We start from the raw sequence: 21,844 nt of genomic DNA, 5'->3' as shown, positions 1-21,844 counted from the left end.
GTGAGAGTGGCTGTGTTGTGTGTGCCATAGGCTTTTAATTGGTTTACAGGGTAGCAGCCGGTCTTTCCTGTGGCTAGTAGAACCTTGTATATAAGGGACTTGCCTTATCCACCACAGTGTGTGCTCCTGAATATTTTGGGGAGAGAAAGGAACCAGGATTGTATATCTGTGGCATCACCTACTGTGCCATGGGACATTTGACAGGGTTAACTTTACTGTGGAAGGAAGCCTTGCTCACTTTCCTTTTAGTCCCTAACCTGACAGCTGCTGCTAACTGAATGGCCTCGATATTCTTGGGGAGCTGCTGTACGGCTTTCTCATGGGGGAGGGCAGTGCGAGACTGAACAGGTGGTTGGCTCCTTTCATGGGTCAGCCTGTCATGAGGGTATGGTGGGTATACCCTGGGGATCACGTACCATCATGAGGACAAACGGAAGCACTGTGTCCCAGGTTTTAATATTCTGCTGCATCATCTTCCTAATCATCCCTTTCAGGGTGCGGTTCAACCTTTCCACAATCCCGCTGGATTGGGGGTGGTATGCAATGTGGAATTTCTGCTCGATACCAAACATTGTCATTACATTCTGCATGACTTGGCTGGTGAAATGGGTTCCCTGATCTGACTCCTTGCTGCGGGGTAGACCCTATCTTGTAAATACTTGTTGTGTAAGGATTTGCGTGGTTGTTTTGGCAGCATTTGTCCTAATGGGTTAAAGCCTCAACCCATTTTGTAAATGTGTCTATGTTGACTAGAATATAGATAAATCTGTTCCCAGATGGTGGAACAGGACCAATATAATCAATTTGTAGATTTGTTTGGGGCCCTTCCACTGAACGGTGTACCTCAGTTCTCCCTGTTGAGCCAACCTGTCAGGATTGTTTTGGGCTAACACCAGGCAGTTCTCTATGTAGTGTGCTACATCCCTGTGTAACTCAGGCCACCAACACCATTCTTTCAATTGTTCAGTAGTAGCCATGGTGCCCATGTCCATCATGATACTGATACATGATTTGATTCCTGTCTTGAGTCAGAACTACATAGATTCATGCTTTTAACACTAATTCATCCTATATCTGTCAGTTATCTCTCCTTTTCGCACAATCCTCTGGATGAACTCCTCCCACAATCTATTTTAAGGAATTCTCGCAGTGTTGCTAAGGTCAGCAGGTCAGGCACCATTCAAGCCTTAATTTCTGATGAAGAGCTTATGCCCTAGATGCCAATTCTCCTGCTCCTCAGATGCTGCCTGACCTGCTGTGTGTTTCCAACACCACACTCTTGACTCTGCTCACCTCTGGGTGGCTGCCAGAATTCTCCTACATGAGCACCTCCCTTAACTAACTCATCTGCTCCATGGTTACCTGCTGGGAATGCTTGTGGTGGCTTCTAACTTTAATTATGCCAAATTTTCTTCCACCAACAGCCTGCAGTATGTACTTTAATGAGGGAGCTGAAGGGAGGGGTTTCCCATTGGCAGGAATAAAGCCTTTAGCTTTCCATAGTGAGGCTGTTATACACACACACACACACACCATATATCTGCGGGTGAAGGGAACTAATCGGGGTGGTTGACTACATCAGCTACAGCTATTTGTTCCACAGCTTGGACACTTCGATGGCTGGGGAATTTGAAAGCTACTTCAACTAGTGGTTGTCCTTGAAGGTCAGTCATGGAGATCCACAGCCGTGATCCGACTGCCATCCTCTATGGTGAAAGATCCATCAACATAGATTTTGACTGCGGAGTCTGCCTGCTTATCACTTTGTCTTATTTCATAGAATCTTAGAATCCCTACAATGTGGAAATAGGCCATTTGGCACAACAAGTCTACACCAACCTCCAAAAGGTAACCCACCCAGACCCATTCCCGCCCCCCCATTACTTTACATTTTCCCGTGACTAATACACCTAACCTACACAGCCCTGAACACGATGGGCAATTTAGCTCGGCCAAGCCACCTAACCTGCATATCTTTAGATTGTGGAGGAAACCGGAAAACCCAGAGGAAACCCACGTGGGCATGGGGAGAATGTAGAAGAAAGCGAGGACTGCAGATGCTGGAGACCAGAGTTGAAAAATGTGTAGCTGGAAAAACACAGCAGGCCAGGCAGCATCCGAGGAGCAGGAGAATCGACATTTCGGGCATAAGCCCTTCTTCAGGAATGTGCAAACCCCACACAGATAGTCGGCCGAGTATATTGACAAATTATTTCTAACGTCCAGAACTAATAAGTAAACCGCACTTGAACACCCAAAGTTCAACAAATAGCAATCAGCAATGTTAGTGACACTGTGAGTCATTAAATCACTTTAAACTTTGCTCGTGATTCCAGTTTCTTCTCTATTGAAGTGGTAGCCTCAAAACCTCCTCAGAAGCGGATGTTACGGTCTAATTAAATGATTGCTTATGTTCCAGTAGTTTACTCTCCCAATCATGACTGCAATCCCCTGATTTATAACAATTGCACATCAGCAACTATTGAGGTCCAATTTCAGTTTTTCACATACAGTTAGCTTCCCCAAGCCAGAACGGTCCTGAGCTTTTTTTTTCCCCCAAGCTCTCATCATGCTCAATTGCATTAGACAGCGCTTAGAACTCTTTCCTGAGTCCTTGTGGCAAGGAACTATCCAACCATTTTTGGGAACTCTTCCTCTGCCTCAACGCACAGAATGAATTAAGCAGTCTTGTTTATCATAGAGGCTGCTTTTTGGTGCTTCCCTGACTGATTAGCAGCCCAAATACAGCAATCGGCCTCTCTGATGACCTCCATCTGTCCAAAATTAACCAAAATTGCTTGAACTATTCTGAGTGACTCATTGAAAGCCCTCCAACCCATTCTGCCCCTATTACAAGACAAAATTGAAAAGATCCATTGAAATTAGAATATAACTAATATTGGAATACCAAATACCATGATTTTAAAAATTTTTCACAAGTTATGGGTTACACTGTATAAAATGGTTGCAAATTCTAACTGTTTCTCAAACTGCTTTGGTCCAAAAGGGCTGGTGGGGTGTTTAGTGGCTATGATTTGGCAGTCATGTGGGTCTCCTCCATAATTTAGGTTATCGGCTGGGAAGGTGGACACCTTGGTATGTCTGACCTCGATGTCCCAATCTTGAAGCAGCAGAGTCCATTGTATGGCTCGAATCTGGATCAGTGAGCCATCTCTGATTCAGCAGGAGCTGGACTGGAGTGTGCTCAGTCAGTATGGTCAGTGGGTTTAAACCAATGATAGAGTCAAATTACTGAACTACCCAACACACTGTGAGGAGGTGTCATTTGCACATGGAAAACCCTTGCTCCATAGGCTGTAGGACCTTGGAGGGGTAGGCCACTGAGCATGGCCTAATGTGCTGCCCCTGCAGTAGAACAGCAGCTATCATCTAGATCTGTGGCTGCAACTTCTAGGGTGTATGGTAAGTCAGGGTTAAGAACGAGTAAAGCGGGTGCTCCAGCAAGGGTGTGTTTTAAATTAGTTACTGCCTTTGTCTGATGGGACGTCGAATTCCAAGCAGTGTCCTTTTTCAGCCACTCTCAGAGGGGTCTGCTTTGGTCGTGAACCCATCGATGTGGTTCCTGCAATATCCCACTAACCCTAGGGAAGATCAGAGCGCACTAACATCTCAAAGTAAATGGGAGTTGCACTATGGGATCTATTCACTTTTGGTCTATCTTTCTTTTCCCAAGAATGTAACCCTAGGCATTAGAATTTGCAACTTCTTTGGATTTATTTTACATCCTAGCACATGTGAAAGGTCGAGTAATTCATTGAGGAGCTGAATGTGCTGCTCCCTTGTTTCCACGTGTAGGAATAAGTTGTTACATACTGGATTAGGCAGTCAGGCGGCAAACCTTTCCAGTCCCTTGGCTAATCGTCTTTGGAAAATCGAGGGTGAGTTATGGAACCCTTGGGATAGACATGTCCAGGTATACTGCTGTTCCTGGAAGGTAAATGTGAATTTGTACCCAGGGTATGGACCAGAGGCCATTCCTGTGAAGTACTTTGTTTATGGGACTTGCTCCGTTATTGTGGCTGGACTGGTGGCTGCTGTTGGTGCACTGAGAGGGAGTGGCTTTATTAAGCTCCCGATAATCAATGGTTAAAAACCATGAACCACCTGGTTTCCTGAGCAGCAAAATTGGAGCATTATTAGTGGAAGCTACAGATCTCAGCACTCCTTGCTGTAACAGCCTGTCAATCATCATGGCTCCCTCCCCCTCTCCATGACTATTGTCTTTGTGGTTTCGGGTCAGGCCCCTCAATTATCACCTCTCCCAGGACACGCCCACAATCATGTTTATACTGGGCGAATACCCCTTTGTGTTTCACATTGACCTTTCTCATAGCCGGATCCTTGGTCATTGTTAGGGGATTGAATGTCCCTATTGTGCTGAATTGATTAGCATACCTTCCTGTTGAAATGATAGGTGGGGCATTGCTAACTGGAGTCTGTTGCCATATACAGGTATTTAATGGTTCTAAGATCAGATTGCACCTGGTCACGTAATCAATCTCAAAGACAGGGGAAGGTTGACTATAATAGCAGGGAGTTGGCATTAATGTCACCCAGTTTAAATTCTATCGGTTCAGTAACATACCCCTCTTGTACAGGCCAGTAAACCCACTTAAAATAATAGTCCCTGTGGTCCACCAGAGTAGATCATTAAATCTCAAGGTGTTCAGGGATGTATGGGAACCTCTGTTTCTCAACAAAATTCTGCAGGGTGGCCTCATACCTCACCATTGACTAGTGGTCTACCTACACTATCCCCCTTTGTGTTGCAGACATATACTGAGGAGGGAGAAGCCTGACAACATTGTGCAGATGCCTTGTAGGTTGCGACTGGGGGATACATGGGTTGGCTGGTGCCTACGGGGCCTACTAACGGGAGTTGGTGATTCTGTCTGTCACCTCTTGGTCCTGCTGTGGTCGGTGGTCTGTGTAGCTCTACATTCCTGCTCACAGTGTCCTGTGCACACATAGCGATAGCACTGCCCTGGCTGCCACGTGTTCCTCTGTTGTGAGCTTTATCTCTCCCTGTGGCTGTGTAAAGTGGAACTGGGTTCCTTTGGTAAGTGTTCCCCCTTCTACCCTTTGGCGGCATGGTGGCACAGTGGTTAGCACTGCTGCCTCACAGCGCCAGAGACCCGGGTTCAATTCCCGCCTCAGGCGACTGACTGTGTGGAGTTTGCACATTCTCCCCGTGTCTGCGTGGGCTTCCTCCAGGTGCTCCGGTTTCCTCCCACAGTCCAAAGATGTGCAGGTCAGGTGAATTGGCCCTGCTAAATTGCCCATAGTGTTAGGTAGGGGAATGGGTGGGTTGTGCGTCAGTGTGGACCTGTTGGGCTGAAGGGCCTGTTTCCACACTGTAAGTAATCTAATCTACCTTCATTCCTCCACACCGGAAAGGAAGTGTTTTCCTTCCTTTCTCTGTTTTGCTCTTGTTTAGTTCATGGGTTTCTTTCTTCCACACCAGAGACATTCTCCTCAGAACCCATGCCTCATCATGGCTTGGCTCTACAGGGTCAAAGTTCACACAGGCCTTCCTGCTCTAGTCAGTGGCATGGAAAACTAAAGTCCTAGCCCAATTAGCTGGGTCAGCCTCTGATAACTGAGCCCTGTTTAAGTCTCCGTAGATTCCTGAGAAGTGCACCCATAAACGACTGGCAGAGGCTGTCGGGTGTTACCCCTACTTTTGCCTACACTTGTTTAAGCCACCTATAGGGTCTCCTTTATTGTACCCAATTGCTGTTAGGATCGCTTTGTTGATATCGGCAAGGGAGCCTTCCCTACCTTTAGTGGGGCTGGGATTGCAGACTGCACTGACTGGCTCAGACACATTAACAATGAGTTTTACTTCCTCTCTATCATCTAATCCATGTAAAACCTTGCATTCCCTGACCCTTTCAAAGAATGTAAATGGATCGGCCCAATGGCTCAAATTCCAGAATAATTTTGGTGATTTCTGCTAATTGTAAATGGGATGGTGTATGCTATCGCTGGGGCATTGGTCTTTCAGTGGTAATCGGGTTCATTGCGACAGGGGGTGCCCCCAGGGGACGCTGAAGGAGTTGACTCCTCTGGGAAGGGTGAGTGCAGGCCCCAATCCTCTGTGCACATGACGCACTGTTGTATGTCTTCACTGAGCTCATCCCGTCTAACTCCTGTCCTTCTCCTGACTCTTCAGTTTCCCCATATGCGCACGTTATTCTGTTACGGATTGAGAGTTGGGCTTTTACCTTCTCAATCTCCTGCAGACCCTTAGTGTGCTCTGCAGCTGCCTGTTTCTTCTCCCTCTCCGCCTGGTGCATCACCTTTACTGCTGCTTGTGGATCTGCACATTTACTTCTTAACTGCCTCACTTCATTCTCAGTGACCACTTTAGCTGACACTATGAGCTGTGTTGGTATGTTGGTATGTTCTTTCATACGGGAATTGGGAACTGCTCTACGTGTAATAGGTTTGCCTGATTTCTTTGGCCCTGAGCTGCATTTCTCAGTTTGAACTCCATGATTTTCCTTCTTGCATCCTCTAATTCTTTACGGATTGTTTCCAATTCCTGTTCCATCTCTAACAATTGTCCCAGACAGCACAACTTTGCTGTAGCCTTTTCAAGTTTGGAATCCTGTTTTCCTTGAATTTTCCTAAAATCCTTCCAATATTTTTGTCCTAGGTTTCCTGGTCCCATTTCATCATTACAACAAAATTCTGCCCACATGGGCCAATTTTTCTTATAATGTATTGCTTTAGCTTTTTTCCCCATATGGGACAATCTACTGTGGTGTTTTTCTCTGTCATTCTCAATTAACTAAAGGGGTATAGGGCTTGGATCCTACTAAGGGTATGGTTTTCACCATGTTCTGGTCCTAATCCCACTGGGTTTCTTCTGACTTTCTGTGTTTTACCTCACATATCCCACTAAGCATCACACAACCCCACCCACCCTCCCCACACACATATGCGCGCTCGATCATCCCGATCGATCCGACCCAACCAGGCGGTGACATGTCGATGTCACGGTGGTGCTTAGGCCTCCATTCCTGGAGGTGTAAGTCAGGTAGCTCCCTCCAAATAAGGGTGTGAGGTGCCCTGTGTCTGGCAAACAACTCAAAGTTTCTGATTGTCCTGGGGATGACATTCAGACTGTATATAGTATTGTCTGCAGCTGCTGGGTCAATTACAGACTGTCTGTCTGTAGCTGCAGCTTGTCTGGATTCTGCAGGATGTTTTATTAGCACAGTCACTTTAACCAAGGCTTGTCTCAAGTTCCCAGCATGCCCCATTTATTGTCCATTTTCAAAAATCTATCATTTTGAGAGGCCCATCCGGCCACAGGCTAGCAGGTTAAATTTATTGTGACAGAGAAACAACAAAATTCCTTTCTCATCAACCTGTCTGTGTTTCATTACAGTGAAACTACACATTGTACATCCTGGCTCTCAAAAGAACATGATTTGCCAATCCTCCCAAAGTGAGTGAACAACTATCGACCTTTCCTATTGCCTTATTTAGATTTAAAATTTTTGATTTACTCTGATCTCTTACTCTTTGATCTGCTTCTTTTTCAGTTTTATTCGAAATACCAATGTTTTTGTAACGATTGAGAGTGGTTGGTGGTACAAGCCAACCTATCTGCTTCATTCACTGCCATATGGGATTAAAGGCAATGGTGAGGAATATTGCAATGCCTTTCATTTGGTCTGTCTTCAGTAGGAAACTGTAAGAATGTCGCTCCACTGTCTGACGTATCCAAACTTAAGCTTTTATTTACCAGTCATCTAAAGGGAACACAAAGAAAATGGTTACAGACTGCAATTCTCCCCCAGAATATAAACCAAATCCCGGCATTATGACCCAAGGTATTTTATAGATATTAACATGAAACAAGGAACAAGAATAAGTCTCTTGGCCCTTTGAACCTCGTCCCATTCAATAGGATCATGGCTGATTTGATTTTAACCTCACCTCCCCATTCCTGCATATCCTTGATTACCTTTTGTTCCCTTGGTACTCAAGTTGTGACTCCTCTCTGGGATAATTTGCTGGAAATCAAGTCCTATTATTTCTAGAGCCATCACACACGTGCAAGGTTCTCAAACTACTGAGATTCCCCAGTTTACCTGACTTTCAGGCCCAAGTCGATCGAAAACTCAAGTGGGGTTTCTGTACTAATCTGGAACAATTTTAATACGACTAACTGGACGTTAGCTGCAGGTAAACAATTATGACCCATCTATAAAGCTTTACTAACTAAAACTATAATCTCCTGATAAGCATTCCCTAAACAGATGGACAGACCAGAAAGTGCATGGACAGAGGGAAAGAGAGTGAAGGCAGTTCAGCGGTTCCTGTCTGTAGGGTTGTTGAGATTCTTATTTATCTACTTACCTACTTGTTTACTCACACATGGGATATGGCCATCACTTGCTCGGCCAGAATTTATTGCTCATGTCTAGTTGCCCTTGAGAAAGCAAGGGTGAGCTCCCTTTTCAATTTTCAGTCTATATGCTGTACAGAGAGCCATAATATCTTTAGCGAGGGAATTCCAGGATTTTGACCAAGTGACACTGACAGAATGACAATATATTTCCAAGTCAGGATGGTGATATCTTGAAGAGGATCTTGCAGGTGGTGGTGTTTCCATATATCTGTTGCCCTTGTCCTTCTAGATGAAAGTGGTTGTGGATTCAGAAGGTGCTGTCTAAGGATCTTTGGTGAATTTCTGTACTGCACCTTGTAGATAGTACACACTACTGCTACCGAGCATCGATGGTGGAGGGAGTGGATGTTTCTGGATGTGGTGCCAATCAAGTGGGCTGCTTTGTCCTTGTTGACAAGGAGTGTTGAATGAGCTGCACCCATCTAGACAAGTGAGAAGTACTCCACCACACTCCTGACTTGTACCTGACTAGTAGACAGACTTTGGGAAGTCAGGAGGGAAGTTACTCGCTGGACAATTTGTAGCCTTTGGCCCACTCTTATAGCCACTGTTTTATATGTCTAGCCTTTTACAGTTTCTGAATAATGGTCACCACCTCCCACTCCACACACACACACACACACACACACACACACACACACCCCACCTCCCCCCCACCCCCACCCCGGGTGTTGATATTGGAGAATTCAGTGATAGTAATGCCATTGAATATCAAGCAGCAGTGGTTAGATTCTCTCTTATTTAGGTTTGGTTGTTGTGCTGGTCAGAATGCTTGCCTTCCAGTCTTTCTTCTTCAGATGCTTCCGCTGGTTTACACGAGGTACAAGGTGGCTGGTCCATTTATAGAACTTCTCTGATTTATCAATTAAATGCCACAACTTATAGGAAATACTGAAGGAGAATCAGGGGAAAGTGGCTTTTACTGCAGAAAACAGTATCTTCCAAACTTGGGGGGATCTGGTGAGTTCTCTGGATCTTGTTTAGTTAACTGAACATAATTGTTGTCAGGCAAAAGATGTTTATCATCAATAACTGTTTGCTAGTTCACAGATCAGCTCACTACCTTCACCAATCACATTCCATCTGTACCTAGCCCCTCTGCTCCACATCATCTTCAACCATACTTTACCCATTGCTGGAATAAGCAGCAGTGTAAACAGTGCTTATAATGAGCGTCATGTTGCTTGCTTTCAAAAAACATGCTTGTTATTTCCTCATTACATTCACAATTGGAAATTTAGGATAAAGCCCCACAGTTTTACACAGCCCATGATGGTGTACTTGTACTTAGCGACTGGAACAGAGGCTGAGTCAGCTCCTGTCTGGTTTGTAGCACCCAGCACATCTTAGCTCTGTCATGGACAGGGAGAGCTCCCTCCTCCTCAATGTCCTCACCCTTCAGCCCCTCAGAAAACGATATCCATCCCCTCAGTGTCCATCACATAAGCTCATTGCCTGCACCGATTATGTAGGGCACAGCACACCAGGATGATGCAGCACACTCTGCCCAGACTATATGGAGGACCACCCCCCAAACCAGTCCAAACAGTGGGACCACACCTTCAGCAGCTTAATCAGCGGCCCCCCCATGGACTTGCTCGAAGGATGGGCAGCATCATATCCATTCTCTGTATTAGTCAGAGGGTTGTGAGATGAGTCATGAGACATGGTCACAGTGGGTTTCCCTTCCTCCCTGGTAAGGTCCTGGACCCACAAACACACCACATACATGAGAGTGCTCCAGGATATAGGGGCCTTGGCAGTTCCCAGGGTGGTGGACACACACCTCTAGGAAGTGGTAACAGTGATCACAGATCACCAGAATATTAATGGAATGTAACCAGTGACTGTTGATGAATTCCACAGCATTGTGATACGGCCCTCTCAGTGCCATGTGTATACAGTCAATGGGGAAAGTCAGTTATGTTCCTGAGTCCTACTGCACAGGCTGCAGCACTGGCCTCATCATCGGGAAACAAAATGAGTCAGGGTGATCTTCCATTGCTGACATCACTCACCATGCAGATGCATTGTGGGTACATGACTGAGAGATCCCATTCAGACTGAGTGAGCCGTCACTCCCTGGAAGGAACCAGTCACAGAGACACTCAAAGCTGCTATCCCCTACACAGCCTCCGGAGAAGATAGCCTCCCGTTCCTCGGGTCTATCTCCAACATCTGTCACATTGCTGTCATAGTGTTCCAGGACAAACAAAGCCTGTATCGACACCATGCCTCACTCATCCTCAGGAAATGGAATCAGGAGCAAAAACTCTGCCTCTTGTGGTCCTCAATATTGAGGGGCCCTGCATATTGGTTGGGTTTCTTGTTTTCCATGGTAGCTTGTTGCTGCTCCTGAGCTTCCCTTTGGTCCCAAACCTCCTCCCTGCACCTTCAATTCCTCAGGAAGGCAGCCACCAGTGATCAACAGCAAGGCACAGGACTCTCAGTGGAAGTGGTCTCTGCTGGGAACACAAGGAGTGAAAGAGGTTCTTGGGTCTTAGAGGAGTTGTTGGTGGCATTGCCTGCAGATGAGGGCTGCACACATCCCTTCACACCGTGAGACATACAGGGAGCCAATAACACCATTCATTCAGCTTCAGCCTTATCACGGGCACCAACTTGGTGAAGGTGCCGCAGTGGCTAAGAGACCAAGATATTCCATCAAAAGGGACAGCCTGCTGTGCTCTGACCCTCTTCCCAACCCAAACCCACATCAATCATGAAATTTTCCACCGCATACAGTACAGACAATCATTATACTCAAACAATAGATAAAGAAGTGATGACATCCATCTCCCAAAGCCCCTTGGAAAATTGCATGATTAATGGTTTACCATTGGCCGCTTTTAACATCATTGCTGCTTACTGCAGCATCATTGAGGTGCCAGTGTTTCAATTTACAAGCGCCAATGGAATTGTGCAGTCTGCCCTGGATGAGTCTCCGAACGCTAAACACCTTCATGCTGCCTGACAACAAATAGGTAAGGAAATGATTCAAATTAAGCTTTGCTGATGTTTGAAAATGCGTGTTTCATGAATTCACTTCCTCATTGCTATATTGTCCAGCAGATGTGAGTCCTGCTCTTTTCCCCATCAAACTGATATTGGCTCTTGACACCATGCGCAATGCCCCAATCTTTGGGTTGCATTTTGCACCTAGAAACAGCAAGTAATGCCGGAGGGCACAGCTGATGGTGGACACTGTCATCATCAGGTTCCACTTGGTCAACAGGTACCTCCCCGCAAAAACCCATCCCAGAGCCTCCATGTCCCTCTCTATCTCATGCTACCCTGACAACACAGCCCATCCTTGTGGAGACCCACCACATTGCACTTTATATCCAACTGCATTAACATTACACCTTAATGATACCCACTCTGCTCCTCTATGCTTGATAGTAAAAGCTATAATACTGATCATTCCCAATAATCTCCCTTCCCACTATCTATCATACCCACCAATGCTGTTTTACCTCACCAACAAACAGCTCAAGCTTCCCTCGTCTCCCTCTCTACAAGGGATTGTGTTTTCTCCCCCAGTCTTGACACCCCCCCCCCCCCCCACCTCCCCCCAACCCCTTGCAGGCCATAAAGGCTATACTTGCACTCTCCTGAACCAACACTGGACTCATTCTCAAAGATGGACCACCTTCTTGTGTGGCTGCACAAAACAGCATGTCAATACAGCAGTTTTGAGAGCCTTTGGCTCCAGCTGAAGCATCAATGTGCTAACTGACACAGTGAAACAGGGATTCCAAAGGCACAGAATCCGGCACTATGGATGTGAACCATGACAAAGCAAAGCAAGCAGCCCTGCGATGCAGGCCTCACCCAATTTACGAGCTGGGTGTCAGTCCTGTTACTGGTGTACCTTGCAACGCAGATCTGTGCTTCCTGAGTATCTTACAAGTGGATCAGAGAGGTGTCATGAGGATGTTAAAAGGTTGGCTCATGTCCATGAATGAGGGGTGCGTGCGGTTGGTGCCTGTGGGTCATGCCTGAGATGCTGTTTAAGCTGAGCAACTTGGAGGCTCCTCACAGCCAGGGGTGAGCTGGAGATTCCAGTACTCCCTCGAATCTCACGTCAAGAAAACTCAACAACTATTTTGTTTCATAAGTTGGGAGGAGAATGTTAATGAGGTGAGTTGGAACATTTAGTGAGATGTCTTACAACCTATAATCCCCCTTTTTGGCAACTCACTGCTGCCTCAAGAAAAATTCCCTTCGCTACTCAGCAGCAGCATAAAAGATGCTTCTAACTTTGAGATGAACCTTGCCAGATGCCTCACCCAAATCTGCCCACATCTCGCCTTAGCCCACGTCATTCAGAACCCCATAAGTCTGCAGCCAAAGAAATAAACCTGCAACTAAACTCAGGACTGACTTGAAATAATTCTCCCGCAGCACCTTTTTGAGGGATCAGGTTGTATCATTGGTAGTTGGAGCACTGAATGTAATTTGATGAAGACATGATTTGGAGATGCCGGTGTTGGACTGGGGTGTACAAAGTTAAAAATCACACAACACCAGGTTATAGTCCAACAGGTTTAATTGGAAGCACATTAGCTTTCGGAGCGACTATCACCTGATGAAGGAGTGTTGCTCCGAAAGCTCATGTGCTTCCAATTAAACTTGTTGGACTATAACCTGGTGGTGTGTGATTTTTAATTTGATGAATGCAGTCTGTTTAGTGTTTACAGACATAATCATGTTTCTGTGGAAGAAGCAATTAACTGATGAGGTAGACATTTGCCAGATGTTAGCACCAATCCAGGTTATTGTTTTCTTAGGGAGTGCTAAATTGCTTGAGCTGTCTCTTTCATTTGGAGTGTTTTTGAAATATACTTTGTGCTGGGGAAGCTCCCTGGTTTCCACATTGATACGAATCTCTCAGCCAATATTTAAAAGACGTTATTTGTTCCTTATGATACTGGCTTTTATTAGGATCTTGATGCGTGGGATTTGGTGGTTACCATCTTGTTAAAATTGTCACTAGAATGCAAAATGGTTCATTATTGTAAAGCCTTTTGTGGCTTCCAAAGTCTATGTGATCTAAAAATAAGTTGACTTGACTTAGGGAGCAGTGCCTGTTCACCGTATTAATAAAATGCAAATTTCATAATCTCACCCACGGGACTGACAGTAATAATGCTCAGGTTATACTTTTGTTGCAAGATGTAATTTTAGCATGTCTGGTCAGGTAGTTTATATTATTCTGTAAAACACAATTGAACAGCACTAATTACAAAGATCCCTTTGTAATCATAGAAAATCTTCTTCACTGTCTCCTCTGCAACCAATATTTTACAGGAAATCATTCTTCACACAAAGTTGTGTCATTACTTGGTTCAAGGTCAGTCAAATGGCTTTGCTAACCCAAAATGAGCATGCAATGTATTATTTTCAAATAAGGAAGTGAAGGATCAATGGAAGGAGCATCAGCAATATTCAGAGGTAAATGTACACCAACATGACGCAGCTGGAGTAGGAGAAATGAGGAGATATCTGCGTTGTTGCACCAAAAAAATCCTAACTTTTGCCTGTTTTCCAAAAGATACTGGGCTTAAAATCTTGGCGGCTACATGTCTTGGGGCAGAGTGGTAGCAGTTCACAAATGTATCCTGGGGCCAAGTAAGTTTTTTACTGCAGGCTTCCTCCTTGTGCTGTCTGTATACTCAGCGAGATAACAGTGTTATACTGAAGGCAAATGAAACAGCCAGCACTTTGTTCTTAAAAGCAACCTATTCCTCTTAAAGGGAAGTTGGCTGAACAGCATGGATGTAACTTAAAGCAAGGAAGATGGAAAACCAGGACACAGAAAAGATTCCAGAGGCAATGATCATGGAACTGGATATCCTGATGCTGGAGAAGGACAGGAAGAGAGATGCTATTTTGCTACAGTGGAAAATCTCTGGAGTTAAGCCTTTTGTCCAAATTTGAAGCAAGCCAATAATGAGGTCAAGAACTGAATGACCCTGCATGGTACTTAACCAAACATCAGTGACCAGGTTATTGCTGAACAAGTGCCACTTGATAGCACTGTTGATAATATTTTCCATCATTTTGATAAGAACTCAGACATGTAGTGGCATGGTGACTCAGTGGTTAGTGCTGCTCCCTCACAGTGCCAGGGACCTTGCCTGACTCCAGCCTCAGGTGACTGTCTGTGAGGAGTTTGCATGTTCTCCCCGTGTCTGTGTGGGTCCCGTGGATGAGATTATGAAATTTTTCCTTGTTTCTGTCTGAAAAGTGCAATGCCTTATTCTTGATTATGTTCTCTGGTCCTCGACTCTTCCCACCTCTGAAAAATCTAATATGTTTCAATAAGGTGTCCTCTCATTCTTCTAAAATTCAATGAGTGCTGACCCAACCTACCCAACCTACTCACCCTCTCCTCAGAAGAAAATCCCTCTACGCCTGGAATCAACCTCGTGAAGCTTCTCTGGATTGCCTCCCCTGCCAGCACATCATTCCATAGGCAATGGGGCCTTAACGTCACTGTATTCCAGCTGTGGTCTAACTAGTGCCTTGTGTAGTTTAGCAAAACTTCACTATTTTTAACATAAGACCAACATTCAACTTGCCTTCTCTATTACCCACTGAACGTTTTTTTCTGATTTGTGCTTGAGAACCCTAAATCCCAGTGTACTGCAGCTTTCTGCAGTCTGTCTTTCTATTTAACTAATATCCAATATCTCTATCCTTTCTATTAGAGCATATAGCCTCACATTTTTCCACGTTATATTCCACCTTTCAATGTTTTGCTGGCTCATTTATTCTCTCTATCCTCAGATACTAAGGACCTCAGTTTGAATCTCACCACTGCAGATGGTGGAATTTGAAATCGATAAACTCTGGAAAGAATCTAATGATGACCACAAAACCATTACTGATTGTTGAACAAACCCATTCGGTTCACTGATGTCCTTTTGGGATGGAGATTGTTATTCTGACCTCCATATGACTCCAGACCTTACAACAATGTAGTTGACTCTTAACTACTCTCTGGGCAGTGAATAGCCATCCAGTCAGTGACACTTACGTCCCGTGAGTGAATGAAAACCGAAATGCCTCTGTATACTTTGTGTCATTGCTTGCCTTCCCACCTATTTTTGTATCATCACCAATTTTGGTGACCACACATTCACTTTCCTCATCCAAGTTATCAATGTGGCTTAGGGTTTGGCAGCTTAAGACATGACCACCAAGAGTGGAGTGATTACAACTGAGTTAAGAGGCCAGATTTGGAGGAGTAGAGATATCTTAGAGGGTTATGCAACTTGAGGTGACTGGAGAGTTAAGGAGGCATTAGTATACTGCAGGATGTGAAAGCAAGGAAGAGAATTTTAAATTCAAGTTGTTGCTTAACTGAGAGCCATTGTTGGCCAGTGAGCTAAAGTGTGAAAGGGTAAACATGTCATGGTGCAGTAAGATATGGGCAACAGCAGTTTGGATGACCTCTTGGGAATATGAGAATTTAGAATGTGGGAGGCTGATAGCAGTGTAATGGAATAGTCAGCCTAAAAGTAACAAAGGATTTCAGTAACAGAAGAGCTGAAGCAAGACTGACTTTGGTGATGCTATAAAGATGGAACTAGAAGGTTTTAGTGATGGAGTAATGGCATTTATGTACAAGCGCAAAGTTACTCCTTCCACGTTATTGCTCTCAGTTTCTCCAATGCTCAACATGATTTTTGTTCTGCCAACGATAGCTTCTATTGTACAATGGCTCAGTCTGACCCTCGTTTGGTATTCCTAATGCTCCTAGATGGTCATTTTACCTTTGGATCCGATGTCTAGATTTTCACCTCATCAGATTTTCAATTGCACTGACACCCATCATCCTGCTGAACAAGTAGTGAACAGTTGACACCAGCAAGCACAACAGCAAGTCTCTCTGGTATATTGAGTGCAAATTCAGGCCATTAGCTGCTTAAAATAGCAAAGGGCAACACAATCAGCCTTTGGTATTGCTCACTAGTATGTTTTCTTAAGTTGAAAAGTTTTCATTTATAAAGACTGTTTCCAGTGTTTAGGCCAGTTATCTACAATTGCCATATCCCCAAACCCCTCTCCCATCACCACCATACTTTATTGTCACTTCAGGGTTTTTTTCACTCAGCTGGTCTCATCTGTGACCCAAGGAGCTATAAAATGTCTTCTCAACATCTCTTGCAGTCATCATTGAGGGAAAGAGTTTAATGATTACTTATGAAGTTTGAAGATAGAATAATTCTGATCAGAACAGAATCAGCAAGTCTTTCATGTTTTAAAAATGTCTGAAATGTAATGCCCGGGATATGACATGATTCCCCAAATACATTGCCTTGTGACAGGTCTGAAGTGCGATGGAGCCCTTTAAAATTTTGAGGCTGATTGAGTTTTGGGTAAAGCAACCAAGGTGAGAAACAGCAACAGAGGCTGAGTTTTTGTGTTCTCTAAAGTATTTATTATGTCAGGGTAAATTTATCTTTCTCCTTCCAGAAGCCATTGTCAAAAAGATATTGGGTCGAACACAGTGCAACATGCCAGATGAGATAGACAGGTAAATCATCCGCTCCGGGATCTACTTTCCAGGGATACTTTTCCCCTTCTTGAACAATCCTCTGGATGTATGTTTCTCATTACTGTTACATTCATAATGCAGAGCAGAACATGGGTGAGACATTGGGATAAAAATTATATTGCAAATCCTCAGCAGGTCTGGCAACGTCCAAGGAGAGAGAACCAGAGTTGACATTTCCACTTCAAGATGAGTCTTCTTCAGAATTGGTTCCAAGCCCGCAGATGCCTGAATGGAAGCATTTCAGTTCCGAAGAAGAATCTGATTATAGACAGAAAATGTCAGCAGAGTCAGAGACATTGCATGCTCCTCAGCTTTTATCTCCTAGAGTTACCTGCTCTTGATTTGAATTACTTTCCTCTGCTGCCCTGACATACTTGTACAGATTGCTCAAGCTAACCATGGCCGCAACTCCGTCTCCATGCAGATTATTGCGACTCCCATGAGTATTGCTCATGATGTCATCAGGCCGCCTCAATAAACCATCTCTTCACCTCTATTGCTAAATTCTCAGATGGTTTGTGTGACACCCAGTGTTGATGAACATGTATTTCCTTCAATTAAAGTGAGGAAGATGAAAGCCTTTGTTTACAGTCCTCACGCGCCATGCTCTATTTCCTCTCCACCATCTCTATCTATCTCCTTGGCAACAGTCTGAGATTAAAGCGTCTGTTTGAATCTTGGAATCATATTCAACCCAGAGGCAAACTTGTGAACTAATTTTTATGCCATTGCTAAGCCTACCTGACAATGCCTGATTCATTTCTGCCTTAGCCCATCTTGTCTGTCTTCCTTATATCTACTCTGAACTATTCAAGTACACTCCTAGCTAGTCTCCAACATTCAATCATAACTTTGAGCTCACCCAAAACTCTGCTGCCCATTTCTTAACTCGCAGCAACGTCAACTCCTCTATGACCCCAATGTGATCAGTGATCTTCATTAATTGACTTGCATTCAAACAACATGTTGATTTTAATATTCTCATCCTTGCTCCAAAATCCCTCCATGGACACATCCTTCCCCTTCACTGTCATCTCACCCAGGCCCACAACCCTCTGAGATATCTGTGCCCATTTCATTCTGGCCTCTCCTGCAGTTCCAATTATACTTTTTCCACCATTGGTTGCCATGCTTTCAGTTACCTAGGTCCCAAACTCTGGAATCTCTACAACTGTCCAGCTCTCAAACCCAATTTTCACCTTTCAAACACTCCTAGGAACCTACCTCTTTGCCAAAGATTCCGGCCCTCTGACCTGATATCTCTTTACATGATACAATGTTTTGGAGTCCTATTTTGCTTTATAATAATTCTGTGAAGTGACTTGAGATGCTTGATTATGGTGAAGAAAATAAATAAGTAGATGGTTGTTGGAGTTGGAGTATGACCCATCGTGGTAACTGAGAATGTAAAATACAGACAATTACAGAAAAAAATACAGTCTGCTTTGCATTGCCACACAAGTATTTACATGGTGTAGGGAGGTGAGTATTGAGATCAAATAGACAATAATTGCATCCATGAATTATTTTCTTTTGCAATTAGAAGTTTAATTAGCCCAATGAATTCCCATTTAATCACAAATGGCAAAAGGTGAATGAGCGTAGCTCCAAAACCAACAAAGCTTGGACTGATTTCTAAAACTATCATCTGACATGTCCAGGTGCACCATAACATGGAACATGGAGATCGTTGTCATGATTGTTTAAAGTAAACAATCATTAACATAGCATTTATGCTCTGTCCCTTTATAAATATTTATCTGTCATATGTTGTTGGCTGTAACAACAATAGAAATTATTCACCAATTAAATAAATTTGAACTTCTCACTTTGTAACGTTCAGTCACAGCATATATTAATCCTGCTTTAATATAAGGTTTTGGTCTTTTCAGGTTAGATTGTAAACGATGTGTTGTCGTTGGCAATGGAGACACTCTGAGGAACAGCTCCCTGGGAAAAACAATCAACAAGTACGATATTGTTATTCGGTGAGTCGCTTTGCTTTACAGTATCGGTTTGGTGTCAGCCATTATCGACTCTGACCGTTAATTTAAAGCGTCAAAGAGACACAAACACATAGCTGATACTTCAATACAGAGTGAAGGAGCAGCTCCCACAGTGCTGCTGTCCCCAGTTCTACAATGCTATCTTAGCCTTAACCTTCCTGTTCATGTCCTGAGTCAGAGGCAAGATTGCAATAAACCAAGCTCTACTTCACAAGGTAAACTGAATGCCTAAACTAGGAGAGGTATCACAAGATTATATACTGAATTAGTGGTGCTGGAAGAGCACAGCAGTTCAGGCAGCATCCAATGAGCAGCGAAATCGACGTTTCGGGCAAAAGCCCTTCATCAGGAATAAAGGCAGTGAGCCTGAAGCGTGGAGAGATAAGCTAGAGGAGGGAGGGGGTGGGAAGAAAGTAGCATAGAGTACAATGGGTGAGTGGGGGAGGAGATGAAGGTGATAGGTCAAGGAGGAAAGGGTGGAGTGGATAGGTGGAAAAGAAGATAGGCAGGACGGACAAGTCCGGACAAGTCAAGGACACAGTTACTGAGCTGGAAGTTTGAAACTAGGATGAGGTGGGGGAAGGGGAAATGAGGAAGCTGTTGAAGTCCACATTGATGCCCTGGGGTTGAAGTGTTCTGAGGCGGAAGGTGAGGCGCTCTTCCTCCAGGCATCTGGTGGTGAGGGAGCGGCGGTGAAGGAGGCCCAGGACCTCCATGTCCTCGGCAGAGTGGGAGGGGGAGTTGAAATGTTGGGTCACGGGGTGGTGTGGTTGATTGGTGCGGGTGTCCCGGAGATGTTCCCTAAAGCGCTCTGCTAGAAGGCGCCCAGTCTCCCCAATGTAGAGGAGACCACATCGGGAGCAACGGATACAATAAATGATATTGGTGGATGTGCAGGTGAAACTTTGATGGATGTGGAAGCCTTCCACATCCATCAAAGTTTCACCTGCACATCCACCAATATCATTTATTGTATCCGTTGCTCCCGATGTGGTCTCCTCTACATTGGGGAGACTGGGCACCTCTTAGCAGAGCGCTTTAGGGAACATCTCCGGGACACCCGTACCAATCAACCACACCGCCCCGTGACCCAACATTTCAACTCCCCCTCCCACTCTGCCGAGGACATGGAGGTCCTGGGCCTCCTTCACCGCCGCTCCCTCACCACCAGACGCCTGGAGGAAGAGCGCCTCACCTTCCGCCTCAGAACACTTCAACCCCAGGGCATCAATGTGGACTTCAACAGCTTCCTCATTTCCCCTTCCCCCACCTCATCCTAGTTTCAAACTTCCAGCTCAGTAACTGTCTCCTTGACTTGTCCGGACTTGTCCGACCTGCCTATCTTCTTTTCCACCTATCCACTCCACCCTCTCCTCCCTGACCTATCGCCTTCATTTCCTCCCCCACACACCCATTGTATTCTATGCTACTTTCTCCCCACCCCCACCCTCCTCTAGCTTATCTCTCCACGCTTCAGGCTCACTGCCTTTATTCCTGATGAAGGGCTTTTGCCCGAAACGTCGATTTCGCTGCTCGTTGGATGCTGCCTGAACTGCTGTGCTCTTCCAGCACCACTAATCCAGTATTTGGTTTTCAGCATCTGCAGTCATTGTTTTTATCACAAGATTATAGTCCATTCTTCTGTGCATGGTTAAAGTCATTGCAGCAATAATATATTGCCTGCTGAAGAGCTCAGAGATGTGTAGCTATGCTAAAACAAGCGTTTTTGTGAAACTAGACCAATTAGGTGAAAGGAGAAAGTGAGGATTGCAGATGCTGCAGAGTTGGAGTCAAACAAATGTGGCACTGGAAAAGCGCAGCAGGTCAGGCAGCATCCGGGGAGCAGGAGAATCAATGTTTCGAGCACTAGCCCTTCCTCAGGAATGTGGACGGGCAAGGGAGCTGAGAAATATGTAGGAGGGTGGGGGTGGGGTTGTGGGGAAGGTAACTGGGAAGGCTATAGATAGGAGAATAATTGTGATAGGCTGGTGGGGAGAGTGAAGCAGATCGGTGGAAAGGAAGATGGACAGGTAGGACAGGTAAAGAGTGTGGTGCTGAGTTGGAGGGGTACATCTGGGCTGAGGTGGGGGAAGGAGAGATTTGAAAACTTGTGAAGTTGATGTTGATGCCTCAATAGATTACCTGCCAGCTCTGATCTCATTCCTTTCTCCATTAATCTCTATCTTAATGCCTGCCATCCGATCTCTGAACTCACGCTGTCCATGACACTCAGTTCCTGCCCCCTCAATCCTATTGCCACTTACCTGCTGACCAATCATATCTTTTCTTGACCCCCAGCTTAGCTGATATCATTAGCCGTTATCTTTGTTTAGTGCCTTTATCTATCTCCTTCAAATCTAAGTCAACTCTTCCCTCCTCAAAAATGTATCCGTGACGCTCAATCCTTGCAATCTGTCTCCATCTCCAATCTCCCTTTCTCTTTTTCCTGTTGATGCCACTCAATTCTGTCTTCATCTTTCTTTCAACACCCATGATCCATCCTCTTTAACCCTCTTTAACCTGAGTGAATATCTGCATTGGTCCTTATCAAAGTCACAAATTACATCCAACATGATGGTGACCATTGAGAAGGCAATGGGGTCATGGTAATGTCACTGGATTTGTAATCCATCACCCCAGATTACTGTTCAGGCAACATGGGTTTGAATCTCACCATGGGATTGGTGAAATGTGAATCAAATAAACTCTGAATTTAAAGCCAATCAAATGAGATGGCATGGTGGCTCAGTGGTTTGCACTGCTGCCTCAAAGTGCCAGGGACTTGGGTTCGATTCCAGCTTCGGGTGACTGTCTGTGTGG

General features: G+C 44.8%; 1 protein-coding gene across 1 annotated transcript in view; it reads left to right on the top strand.

Moving 5' to 3' along the window:
- The window catches only part of LOC140493955 (CMP-N-acetylneuraminate-beta-galactosamide-alpha-2,3-sialyltransferase 4-like), a 61,078-nt gene that overhangs the window by 13,042 nt on the left and 26,192 nt on the right, over positions 1–21,844 (top strand). Inside the window, exons 2-4 of the mRNA XM_072592907.1 lie at positions 7,578–7,678; positions 16,937–16,997; positions 18,911–19,006. Of these exons, the coding sequence (XP_072449008.1) occupies positions 7,578–7,678; positions 16,937–16,997; positions 18,911–19,006 (258 nt within the window). The remainder of the gene's footprint in view (positions 1–7,577; positions 7,679–16,936; positions 16,998–18,910; positions 19,007–21,844) is intronic.

This window comes from Chiloscyllium punctatum, chromosome 23 (assembly GCF_047496795.1).
Source record: "Chiloscyllium punctatum isolate Juve2018m chromosome 23, sChiPun1.3, whole genome shotgun sequence".
In the NCBI taxonomy this organism is placed as follows: domain Eukaryota; kingdom Metazoa; phylum Chordata; class Chondrichthyes; order Orectolobiformes; family Hemiscylliidae; genus Chiloscyllium; species Chiloscyllium punctatum.
Note: the sequence above shows the minus strand (reverse complement) of the source record. Positions and strands in the feature narration are given on the sequence as shown.